This window comes from Artemia franciscana, chromosome 18 (assembly GCF_032884065.1).
Source record: "Artemia franciscana chromosome 18, ASM3288406v1, whole genome shotgun sequence".
NCBI classification, from domain to species: domain Eukaryota; kingdom Metazoa; phylum Arthropoda; class Branchiopoda; order Anostraca; family Artemiidae; genus Artemia; species Artemia franciscana.
In genome coordinates this window covers 2,870,866-2,884,770 of record NC_088880.1, presented here as the reverse complement: position 1 = coordinate 2,884,770, position 13,905 = coordinate 2,870,866, and the positions used below count along the sequence as shown (strand labels likewise).

Genomic DNA, 13,905 nt, shown 5'->3' with positions numbered 1-13,905 from the left:
GGTTGCTGCTTCTCCATTGCCTTACTGCCTGTTGTATACTCACTTTTCTGTTTCCAAGAAGAACGGTTGTGCCCAACAGCTTTTGACTTCCTTCTATAAGATTGTTGAATTACCATGTTTTCACTTTTTATTTAGACTTTGTTCTACTTCCTCGTAAATGTTTGGAAATACTGGGAAGAAGACTGAGGGACGGCACAGACAGAGATGAAAGATATCATGCCGGCTATCTCTTCTGTCTCTGAACATCATTGTTGGCTTTCAAATGTGCTGATCTTATCTGTGTTGATAATATTGAACTTAAACAGTTTTTATGTCAGATTGCATTGCCTGATTTCTTTACATTTGTTGACTTACAAAGTCCAAGTAAGCAAGAAGACGGATTTCTTGGTTCAACCTACTCTACCAAGATTAGCAAAATAAAGTCCCTGGGGAACAGGATGTAAATTACGCAATTTATAATACTAGCATAGTAAGTAGATATAGCCGTGGTAGTTGCAGCAGTTAGTAGATATAGCAGTGGTATTTGAAACAGTAAGTAGATATAGCAGCGGTATTTGAAGCAGTAAGTAGATATAGCCGTGGTATTTGAAGCAGTAAGTAGATATAGCAGTGGTATTTGAAGCAGTAAGTAGATATAGCAGTGGTGTTTGAAGCAGTAAGTAAATATAGCCGTGGTATTTGAAGCAGTAAGTAGATATAGCAGTGGTATTTGAAGCAGTAAGTAGATATAGCAGTGGTATTTGAAGCAGAAAGTAGATATAGCCGTGGTAGTTGCAGCAGTTAGTAGATATAGCAGCGGTAGAGTAGTTGATTTTAGATGGAGAAGTCATAGGCTCAAACTATTACTTATTTTATCTTATTTATTATATTATCATATTTATTATTTATTATAATATAATTATATTATATTATTTATTATATTATCTTATTTATCTTACATTTACTTTTTTATTTTATTTTATTACTTATTTTATAGATTATCACTTTTTTTTTTCGGAAAAATTAGCAAAATAATGCACCTTCAGATGCAGAAAATAATTAAAAAAGTGAGAATGGAAAACCAAGCATTTTTTTGGTTTAATAGGGTCAATTAGCCCGTAGAATATCATCCCTTTGTACATATGTCTATTTTTTTTTTTTTCTTTACAGCTCTATCTTAATTGTTCTCCTTTGCATCAAATCACTAGCAATAAGACTATTGAAGCATGACAAAAGTGTCAAAGGTGTAGCCTATATCATAAAGTGATATCAAAAAAGAATAATGGTCACCCAGACACAGGGCTTCTTCATCTACAGGGCCTCAGGCGATTGCCTATGTTTGCCACCCTATTGGGCCAACCCTGACCTCTGAGTAGTCATCTGATGGCAGTTTTTCTTGAAAAAGTGAACAATTTTTTTTTGTGCTTTTTTTTCTTTTGTTAATGAATTGTAGATAAATATTGTCCGTTACTTATGGAAGGTAGGATCATATGATATATTTGTCGTTTAGAGACATGTAATAACAATCATTGTACTCCTAGGCAGAAGTTCGATAATAGGAAAATTATTACTACTAATATCAAGGTTCAAGGTTCTTTTAATATAACCAAAATATACAAAATATTAGGTAACTCAAGGCTGAGAGTATAGCTCGAATGCAATTGAGCTACCTTTAAACAACACTAAATATGCACAAAAATTTAAAATAAATAGTTATCTTAACCAATCTTGGCAGAAATAAATAAAAAACAAATCCCGTGCCGTACGATAGCATTTCCATCCTCCGCGCACCATTTTGAGACACAATTAAAATTACAACTTAAAACCAAGTGAGTCATAAGACATCTGGAGGCCTCATGGGCGAACCCCGGAGCCCAACTCAATACTCAAAAAAATAATAAACATCCTTAAAAAAAAAAAACATTTTTTCATATTATTTAGATTTATAACTTTCAATCAGCACTCTTTTCAACTTCTGTCTTATAGTATCTATGCTTACATTAAAATCAATCCCATTTTTCAATCTTTTCCAATGTAGAGGAATCAAATACCTCAGGCAAAACGCGACCTCTCTGTAACTATCTTAGGAGTCCACAGATTATATTTACCACGGGTTTCAACTTGTGAAGATGAAGGAGAAGAAATAAGACCCATCGATGCAAAATATCTGGGGAGCTTTTCTCGTTCAAGCTTAATCTTAAACATAACACTTAAAAATTGGATACTTTGCCGAACAGATATTAATCAAGAATATTATGAAGTGAAAAAAGGGTCTCTATTGTGTATTTTAAGGGGAAGTTTGATGGCGACACGAGTTCCTTCTAAATATCTAATTTCATTAAGATCCGGTCACCCATTCTTAAGTTAAAAATACCTAAATTTTTCTAACTTTTCCAAATTAACAACTCCCAGTTCCCCCAAAGAGAACGGATCCGTACCAACTATGTCAATCTTGTACCTATAACTTGTGCTTATTCTTTCCATCAAGTTTCATCCCGATATCTCCACTCTAAGCATTTTCCAAGATTTCTGGTTTCCTAGATTTCTATTTCCCCCCTCCAACCCTTTATGTCTCCGGATCCGATTCGAATTGAAAATGGAGCATCTGAGACATAAGATTCTTCTATATATCAAGTTTCATTGAGATCCAATCACCCATTCGTAAGTGAAAAATACTTCATTTTGTCTATTTTGTTCGAATTAACCAGCCCCCACTTCCCCCTCCCAGATGATCAAGTCGGGAAAACGACTATTTCTAATTTAATCTGGTCCGGTCCCTGATACGCCTGCCAAGTTTCATCGTCCTAGCTTGCTTGGAAGTGCCTGAAGTAGCAAAACCGGGACAGATAGACTGACAGAATTTGCGATCTTTATATGTCACTTGGTTAATACCAAGTGCCATAAAAATGGATACACCTTCACCCTTCCTCTTTGTTTCCTACCAACTTCTTATAATATGCTGTATCTTTCTATTAATCAGATTATCACATTTCCTTCCCTTTTTGTCTGGATTTTTAAATCATTTGAAATAAGATTTTTGTCCAACAATCCTATTGCAATCACCGAGAAGAAATGGTTTTCACCAGGTAAAGAATAGAATAAGCTAATTTACAAAAAAGAGATGACACACAACAAGAAAAATCAACAAAGAAATATACTATTAAGGCTATGTCAGGATACACCAGCTGGGGGGGAGGGAGGGTACAATGTCATAAAAAAAACCATGATATTTGGAAAGATCATCGCCCAAAATAAGGAATCTCATAGTAGGCTACTACTTTAACTTTATTAGCATATTTCCTTTACATATGGTCCACCACTAGGAATTTACCTAAGGTTAATTGCAGGGCAGAAATTGAATAAATAAAAGAAATAAAGCCCACTATTTCCCTAGATTTTGCATTTGTACTCCTCCCAAATATGATAAGTGCTGCTGTGAAAATTTCTCCCCACCTCCCCTCCCTGTATGAGGCTAAATCTAGCTCTTGGATGCATACTAAAGCTAGCTTTTTTTCAAATTAGCTTAAGGCATAGTTGGTGTAATAATCCTACTGCATATAAGGGCCTAAGCACATAAGATGGGCTAGGCTAATGGCAAACCCACAAAATCAGTAAACTTTTGTATGTAGCATAGGGCTATGTTGGGCACTGTTAGTGGATGGGTTACTAACCAGGCTCGTTAAGGCTACTAACCTGGATAGTTCAGGTTACTAATCGGGAAAGAGGGTAAGTTTTGGATTATAAACTCTTTACTAGCCTATATTACAAAATAATTGCATTGTGGGGATGGAACTTAAGGAATGATTTCAGAACCTAAGCCATGTCTCTAGAAACTATTTTTCAGCTATAGTTTCTAATCCTTCCCCATTTTAAGCCTTGAAAAATTGTCTTGGTCAAAATTCAGGTTTGTATGTTTAAATACTTTTAAAACTAGATTTAGTGAAGTTATGATACTCAAAAACTTTCCTTTGGCCTTGTGTGTGCTTTAGCTTTGTTTCTGATAGTTTAACTTTTATAACACAAAGTTTGTGTAAGTTTGTCAAAAGCCTGTACCTTATAGAGGGAAAAGACATATAGTTAGATTCTTCAAAATGTATTAATGGGTCACAATTAAGGCTGTGAAACAATTCCTAAAGTTGTTTTAACCTAACTGAACAAATGACACCAAATCGTGAAAATTAGGGGGGGGAGCAATTCCACTACACTCAACTCCTTTCTAAGCTAGTAAATACGTGTTATCTAAAAATTTTCTGGAAGAACATTGATGAAAAAAAAATCTAATGGCATTTTTTTTCTCGTCTGAATTTTGCCCTAAATTATAATGATAAAGCTGAATCCATATTTCATGCCTCTTTCTCATCAAAATTTGGCTTTGATGCCAATAAAAAAAGAAGGTTATACTCCATGACCCCCCCTCCCCCAAGAAAGAATTACTAGAATACTACTGCTATAATTCCCACTCAACACTCCCAGATAGTATGGAAACCTCACCCTTCTATAAATATATAGTCACATGCGCAACTTATGAAGAAAGCACTATAATATCAAAATTCTCACTTTATAATGTACAAAAAGTTTTTAATTGTCTGGTTTTCATGGTTTTTTCCTCTTCCATCCATGTCTTTAAATCATTCTTAGACTTCTAATGTTCATCTATATTCCAAATGTCTTATTTTGTTTGAGAAGGATGGTCATAAACGCGTTTTATTATGATCTTTTTTTTGCCAGGGTAATTTTATCTGGCTGTGGGTCATAGGGAATTCGGAAAGGCTCGTGTAGACATTCAGGCAATCAGATCGCGCTGTGATTGTTTTTCAAAATATATCCTTTGCCTCCCATCCTGGACCCCAAACTCGTTTGTATCTCGACGCTATAATATAACCGATCCATTTTTAGAAATTTTAGAATTTTTAGAAATATTGTTTGTATATTTTTTATTTCTATTTAATTCGAAATGAATCTTTCAGATATTCATTACAAATTGCTAAGATAATGACCTATGAGAAAGTTAAAGATGTAAAGTATTTTTTTACGGAAGAGCAATGGACCAGAATGGGTGAATATGAGAGGAATATATGCCGAAATCAGCTAGAGTTCTACAAGTTTAAGAAGCTGAAACTTGGTGAGTTGTTAGGAATTAACCTTTTAAAACTTGGTTTCAATTTAATCTATTTTTTTTTTAGTTGAAATCTACTTATGTTTGACAATTTTTCTGTGGGTGCTAAGAAATTGATATCAAGCATAAATTATAATAGCCTGATAGGAAGCATAACTATGACTAGAACTCTATAATGCTTATAGAGGTGCGCGTATACTAGGAAACGGATTGAAATTCTCCTGAAGACATTTCCCAGAATTTTAATTATTATATATTGGTTAGAGGTCTTGTATGTATTTGTTCATTCATTCCCCTTTTACTAAAAATTTCTTCTAGTATATAATATACAAATCCCTTCATTAATATGTATGTAGCAACTTCTGGCATTTTTCTCTCATCCTTGTTGCCTTAGTACTACTAGCAAGAAAAACAAAATAAGTAAACATATCTCCTCGGGCTGAGGAGCTATCTTAAAATTTTTCAAAAGAGTGATGCAATTTTTGACATTCCCCTAAAGATCTTTTGTGTCATAGAACGTCAACCAGTGCTCCTTAGTATGGCTACAATATGTTTTTAATCGGAGGAAAAATAGATTACGATTTGATTACAATTTACTTACGCAAGGTGGAATTTCTTGCAAACATTTAATTAATCAAACGTATTCTTGTGCTGTAGGATACTTGGTAACGGTTCTCCTACCATTTGGCGAAATACAAGCCCCAAATAAGGAACTTCCAGGATAAGACGGGAGGTCTATCTCGATTTGACATACTCTTGTATTAGTGGTTTTTAATCCATTTCTCTAAATTTTAAAAGTAATGATTTTAACATTTAAAAACTAGGTGTGCCTGACAACACTTTGAAAGTTCACAATTTTTGGAAAACAAGCAGCTTTAAATGAAATTAGTTTTAAAGAATAAATTTCTCCCGCCGGCTCTCTGCCCCTCTTATATGGGTATATATGTGCCCATAAATTAGTCATCCATAACTTTAACGTTGAAGCGTCAACCCTTTCTTTTGTGTCGCTTCGATAATGCGCTGGTACATATTTATGATGGAAGGGGATTCCATGATTTAGGTTCCCTGAACGCCTTTTAGCTAATCCTACTCTCAAATTTCTCAAAACTTCAAGAAAATAGGCTCTTGTGAGAGTTTTTCAGCCTTCCGAAAAGTCTCCATGTAAAACTCTTAAAAGGTTGCTAATATGCGTAAAAATCAAGTTTATTTATTTTAGTATAAATATTTTAGTATGAGAAAAACTGTCAATATATAATAAAGCTATTTTTGTATAATACATAAAATATATTATAATTTTATGTGAAATAAAGCATATATATATAAAATATAGTGTGTGTTTGTGTGCTCATTTTTTCCTTTGCTTTGAAAAACGGCTGAACTAATGAAGCTAGAAGAAATGGGAAAGCCATATATGCCAGAATATTAACTGAAAGCCGTCATCTTTGCTTTGAAAAAAGGCTGAACTGGTAAAGCTAGAAGCCAAGAGTAATTTTAAGGTTTTGTGTTAAAACTTTTTTAGTAGGAAAAAAGCTAAAGAAATCAAGACAGGAATGTGAAAATCAATGCAGAATGTTTCTCGAATAGTGTCTCTCTAACTTAGGCTGTTTGAGGTAATATTCGAGGTATATATTCAAGGTAAATAAAGTAAGCTTAAAAAATAATATTGGAAATCAAGTCTCATGATAACAACAGTGTGGGGCCTAAAAGTCCGAGCTACTTACCATAGCAAGAAAAGTGATAGAATAGTACAGGCACGTACGCAAGAATTTTTTTCGGGGGGGGGGGGGGGCAAAACCTTCGAAACAGCAGATATAAAGTAGCACTTTTTTTTCATTTAGTAATGCAAAAAGCACGTCTATCGGAAAATAGAGATTAACTTTAATCTGTAGTATTGTAGCGGATGGGGTGAAGAAGACTGAAGCCTCATAAGTACGTTTTAGGCACTTTTTTTCATTTAGTAATGCAAAAAGCACGTATATCGGAAAATACAGATCAAATTTAATATGTAGTATTGTAGCGGATGGGGGAAGAAGACTGAAGCCTCATAAGTACGTTTTAGGCTCAGGTTGTGTTCACAGTGATTTTTAACCAGTGATTAATCTATTATATCCCACTGAAAGGGAAATTTTAGGGTTAACATTACAATATGGGTGCTGTGGAGGGTAGTTCTTCTATTGCAAAAATGTAGATTTTAATGAAAAATGATGGTTTCCAAAAGTGATCCATTAAAAGCTGTACTTTATCCTGAAAAGGGGGAATAAAAGCCCTAATATCAAGGATAATTCTATTTTGCTGTGGAAAGTAAAGTCTCTTTACAAAAAAAAAAATAATAGTACAATTGCTAATTATTTCAAAGAGGGTGAAAAGTTAGACAGAAAATGGGTTAATAATTAGGCAGTGACTTGACCGGATAATTGCATGCTGTAAAATCCCCCAAAAAAGGCTTTACACATGTATTTAGATTCTTAATAAATGTCCTACTTTTGCCAGAAATCCCAAGAAACCATGGGGAAATTAAACATTTCATGACATTTCGTGGGGGGACCGGACCCGAAGGCCCCCCCTGCGTACGTGCCAGTATAGTGGTTACATGAGGCTATATTTGCAAGGCCTGCAAATACAAAGAAGTATGGATTAGATTTTATGTTGGATTTAAATTTGAACCTGAGCCTCTATAAAGTGGCAACAAAACTTAATTTGAATAAAAATAACCTAATGATTTGGTGGGGCTTAAACTACTGAGCTTCTGATTGTAGCAAAGGGAGTAAGCAATGAATGGTAGCAAAACATGCAATATGAAATATTGAGGTGTAAATATGAGAATTGTTGACTATACGGCTATACCTTTTAACCTTATTGGAGTATTATATGCATCAGGTTAAAGTAGGATAAAGAAGTATGATATAATATACAGCACATTGAACTAGTTAAAAACTAATGTATTTTTTTTACAGCAGTTGGAAAATGAAATTGGCGTGAAAAGGTAATTTTGTCTTGTGCCTGGTTATCAATACTTTGGAATGGATCTTTACTTGCACTAATTGCTTGATTTTAGTTGGTATCTTCCAATGGTGGTGTTTTATCCTGCACGTTCTTAATAAGAATAATTGAGTGTATTCATAAAAGCAACGTATCATTAATACCCAGAGGCTATAGTATGTAAGAGACTTAACACAACGCTGCGTTAAAAAAAAAAAAAAGAAAAAAAATTAAAATCAGAAGAGAGGAAGGAGAAAAAAAAAATACGAAAGAAGCTTTACTTACTCAGCCGCAGACACCCAAGCTACACAGAAATGTGAAAATGTCTAAAAAAAGACACTGCCAGTCAACCCAAAAAACTCTAAAATAATAACTTGAACGTATGAGACCGACGCCTCAAATGCATAAAGTTCGAAACAACGCAATTTGCGAATTCCGATAAAACGTTGCATGAATTTAACTCACTTGGTAAAGAAACCCAATACTGGATCTTGATTTTAGCTAAAATTTAATCCCTTATTCACAAGTTATACCCCTGTTTACGAAATTGCCAATGAAATATGAACAACCATGTAATGTTCATTCGTTTGGAAACAGTTCTTTAATTTAGTTGCTATTTTTCCCTCGAAATTTTCCTTATCCGAAAATTTTCTGTTGTTGTATATGGCGTATTTCGTTGTTTTAAATCTGCTACAGTCGGTTGCTCATTCGATGGTTGCCTTGGATTTTAAATTTTTATCCTCTCTCTTCCTTTTTTTGTTGGTGCTAGGTGTCCCCCCCCCCTTAGTGAAAATGCCCGCCCTCAATATTTCCCCGTTGATTAATTTCGGGTGTTCATTAGAAAGAAATTGAAAGTTCTACTCACCTTTTTAAGGCGGAGGCAACGCGATAGCGTTGAATATAGTAAAAAGCCATAAGGCTACAGTGTTGTTATCATAATTTTTTTTTTCAAAGGCACTTCATATGGAAGGGTTGGACATATAAACTTTGAACTGGGCTCGAATCCATTTGCAAATTAAAGATTATTTTGTCCTTTTAAGAGTAAAATGTACTCAGAGGGCAACCAGACCCCCCCCCTCTCCACTGCACTAGACCCTTTTTTCTCCAGATGCATCTGATTTGAGAGAACCATTTTGTTCAAAATAGTTCAAAGGCCAAAAAACTATGCCTAAAGGTTGAAAAAATCCACACAGCCCCCGAGGGGTGAGCTGTAAGTTGCGGAAGTTGCTCATTGTTACCATATAAGTTTTTTTTTATTAAGAAAAGAGGGCATGTTTGACCTTGGATCTCCAAGAAGGCTTGGAGTATTAAGGTAAAACTTTGTGGAACTTTTGAGAAGGATGCTAAACACAATCAAGTTACGCTTCGTTCTTGTTTGTCGTAAAAGAAAATATCAGCAATATCTAAGGAACAACTGATGGTGTTAGGTTGAAGTTTTCAATGTACGTTTAGGAGAAGTTGAAAAGAGATTGGAGGGAAACCTACACCCCTCCCTCCCTAGGTCCTTTTTCAGATGTATCCAACCAAAACTTTGATATAACCATTTCGTTCAACATAGTTCAAAGGCAGAAAACGTTGAAAATTCTCCCACAGGTAATTCCTTTTTTCCCTCAGAAAACTCCCTTGGGGAAAATATCCGCACGTTTACTAATGACAAATTTCCCAATAAACAATAGATTGCAAAACCTATAGCCTTTTCTTCCACGGGCTCTGGGGGATTATGTTATCCCCGGAGGCATATTTATTGGACCCCTCAATTTTGATGAACCAAATGGGCAAACCAAAATTTCATTCGGATGTCTTTGGGGAAACGGGGGCAGAGAAAGGAAGCTAGCTGTCCTCCATTCTGTTAGGTCTCTTAAAGGAGCACTTAAACTTTCAATTTTTGTTTGAATGAGAAATATTCCGATTTTCTAGGACTTTTATTTCAGCACGATTCCCCCACCCCCAAAAAAAACAAACAAAAACAACAACAAACAAACAGAAAACAACACACATCACTGATCTTTAAATAACGACAAAAAGCATATTTTTATTTTTAAACTCTAGTTTTAAAGATCCAGTTTCATTGTAATTTTTTTGCGTTTAAACACGTAGTTTGCTGAGAACGGTTCTTGGACATAGAGCCAAAATATTCTCAAGGTTCAAACAGATTTCACTGTCTTAAGTAAATTCTTTGTTGATTACTTATCGTTGTTTTTCTCCAAAATACACAATTGTAAATATTTTAAATATCGAAATAATTTAAAAATAAGTAAAGATAAAACCATACTTTTTAGGTACCAAATTACTATATTTAATTAATTTTAATCAAATTTATTCTTTTATTATGAATAAATTTTAAGTTTTTTGATTATTTTTTTAATAAATTAGCAAATAATAATGCATTAATAAAAATGAAGTATAGTAAAAGCAATGAAACATTCGAGTACCAGGACATCAAATTAATAAAAAAGTACAAACAAACCGGATTGTTTCAAAATTATGAAGCTTCACCATATTTTTGTCAGTGTTTCCACGTCCAACCCCGAAAAAAACGATCAAAACTAATAAGCTAAATTCGATAACATATTTCATCTTTAAAAATTAAATAGTGAGAAACTTATGATAATTTTGATATCCACTACAACCAAAGAATGCATAAACTAACAGTATATCGGATATAGATAATTCGGGATAATTCTACTAATATATCCTAATATTTTATTGATTTTATATTAATTTAGTAGCGTAAGCTGATTATTAATTGAACTATATGGAATATCCTTTTAGACACTAATCCATGTAGTTTTTTTTATTATTTTTATTTTTTTTGCTAGTTTTGCTAGTTTCGCTTTTTTTAGTTTTTTCTCTCTAGAAGGGTATGACACTTATAATGTATATCTAGAACTGGCAAAAATTACTATGTATATATTTTGTTGATTTAGCTGTATAAAATAGTTATTTGTAGGCACTGATATGTACAGTATTTGCTTGCTTTAGTTTCTGTAAAGCCCTGGTCTTATAGATAGATTAAGATTAAAAGTAATAAGCGTTCAGTTGTTGTACTTAGAGGTATTACACTCGTCCTTCGCCCTCTCCGTCACCAACCAATTGTAAATATGCTTAAGACTGACATTACACCACTGCCATTTAGCTCTGTGACTAATAGAATACCCAAACGATACTAAGAGCTTTTGAAAATATATATATATATATATATATATATATATATATATATATATATATATATATATATATATATATATATATATATATATATATATATATTATATATATATAACATAGTGCTTCTAAGGCTTCTAATTTGCTGGGACGAATAAAACCAAAAAACTAGTGGTTTAGAAATATTCTGGCCTAACAATTCTATTTTCCTAATTAGACTATTTCTCTCAATTCTAAAAAAAGAGCCTGACTTCTTTGTGCCTTCCAATCTTTTGGTCATAAAAGAGATATTACAATCGGCCTTCGCCCTCTCCGTCACGAACCAATTTTAAATATGCTTAAGACTGACATTACACCACTGCCATCTAATTCTTTGACTAATAGAATGCACAAACAATCCGACTAAGACCTTTTGAATATATATATATATATATATATATATATATATATATATATATATATATATATATAAATATATATATATATATATATATATATATACATACATATATATATATATATATATATATATATATATATATATATATATATATATATATATATATATATATATATATATATATATATATATATATATATATATATATATATATATATATATATATATATATATATATATATATATATATATATATAATGAATTGCTTCTAAGGCTTCTGTTTTGCTGAGACGTTATGTTTTCTGGGACGAATAAAACCAAAAACTAGTGGTGTAGAAATCTTCAGGCCTAACATTTCTATTTTCCTAATTGGAGTTTTCTCTCAATCCTAAAAAAAAATATGAGAAAAGAGCCTGACTTCTATATGCCTTCCAATCTTTTGGTCACTTAAAAAGTCACTGGAACTTCTCATTTCTGTTCGAATACGCCCTCTCTGATCTTTTAAGACGATTGGTTTTCATCCCTGAAAAAAAGCACACATCCGTGATCTTTCTTCTGGTAAAAAATGAAAAATTCTACATTTTTGCTGATGGAAGCTTGAATTCCCTACAGTATGGTTCTCTGATGCGCTGGATCTGAAACCGCAATTTTTATTAATTCTTCTATTTTGGGGGTGTTTTCCAATTTTTTAGAAAATCAGACAATTTTTTCAATGCTCTTGTCTTTTGATGGGTAAAAACTAAACTTAATGAATATTATATATTTGGAATCAGCATAAAAACCAATCCTTTTGATGTATCCGTCAATATCAAAATTCAGCTTTAGAGTTTTGGATGCTATTGAACCGAGTCGCGCCCTACCTACAGTTCGTTACCATGAACTGTTTGATTGAAACACTAATATTCGTGAATAACATTTGCAACGCTTTTTGGTAAATTTATCGAAAAAAATGCTCGAATCTCTATCCCAAAACATCCGACTATATTTTTACTATTACTATATTACTATTATGTATTTTTGTTATATATTTTACTATTATATGTATATATATATTATTATTATTATATTATTATTTATTATTTACATTATTATATTTATTATTTATATTATATATATATATATTTATTATATATGTTATTATAACAAATTTTAGTGTAATATATTTTTACTAGTATAAAAGCAAATGAATTTTTATTATTGTTTTTTCTTGTTGGATTTCCAAATGAAGTGACCTAAGTAAGGTCATTAAATTGGTAATATTTTTCAATCCCTGCATAGTTACAATTTGAAACTAATTACTAATCCCTCTTTATTAAGATAAGTTGATAAAGACAGTACGAATCGAGGCCAATTTTCAAGCAACCATATTTTTTAGTTGATGTTCATAATATTTGTCACTAGTCGGTTTTCAAAGCTAGCTTTAATCAACTGGATATTCCATTAGAGTAAAGCTCTAATGGAATATCGCACTGCTTCACATTTGCGTGAAGCAGGTTTCAAGAAAAAAGGAAAAAAGACTATTTAATATCTGTCCCATAATATTCTAGTATTTTTGCTAGGGTGAAAACAGGGAGCTTTCCATTTGTTTTGAAAGGGATTTTTCTAGTCAATTACATTTTTGTACTCTGATCTGCAGCCGAAACTTACCAGTTCGTGGTCCACGTAAAATTCTTTGGGACAGGTACCGTACTGAACTAAAATAAGATGAGCTCATAACTTCGTTTATCACTAATTCTGGTTAATACAATTTATTGCAAGACTATAATTATGGTTGCAGTGTCAAACTTAACATAGTAAAGAACGATAAAGAACGAACACCAGCCTACAGTAACCAAAAACTCTTAGCTACTGTTGCTGTTACTACTAACAGCTCACCGTATCACTAAGCTGCCTGAGGCCAACGCTGCTACGCACGCTCCTCTTCCATCTCAATCTATTTAACGCCTCCCTATTTACACCCTCGCAGGAAGCTCCTACTTTCCTTAAATCTTTCTTTACGACATCCTCCTACCCCAACCACAGACGACCTGCTACCCGTTTAGCCCTAGGCGGTTACCCGTAAAGACCAATCTTTAGTAATTGGTCATCCTTCACCCGTAGAACGTGCCCTAAATATATCAGCCTTTCTCTCATTATAGGCCTAGAAAGCGGGATTGAATTGCATTTTTCGTACAGCCTACTGTTCGAAATACGGTCAGTCATTTGTGTACCAAAAACAATCCGTAGGCACTGTCCCTGGAGAACATCTAGCAAATCTTCCTCTGTT

At 33.1% G+C, this 13,905-nt stretch overlaps 1 protein-coding gene across 7 annotated transcripts in view; it reads left to right on the top strand.

Annotated features, from left to right (window-relative positions):
- LOC136038503 (histone-lysine N-methyltransferase set-17-like) overlaps positions 1-13,905 on the top strand; it is a 104,096-nt gene that overhangs the window by 14,624 nt on the left and 75,567 nt on the right. For 2 of the 7 annotated variants that reach the window (XM_065721592.1, XM_065721590.1), the window contains exons 2-3: positions 4,947-5,101; positions 8,050-8,078. Coding sequence is in view for 2 of the 7 variants with exons in the window: in XM_065721589.1 (XP_065577661.1) it covers positions 4,972-5,101 (130 nt within the window). In the remaining 5 variants the exon portion in view is untranslated. Of the gene's footprint in view, positions 1-4,946; positions 5,102-6,872; positions 8,079-13,905 lie in introns of those variants that run through there. The other 5 variants (XM_065721589.1, XM_065721588.1, XM_065721594.1 and 2 more) reach the window with 4 other exon arrangements.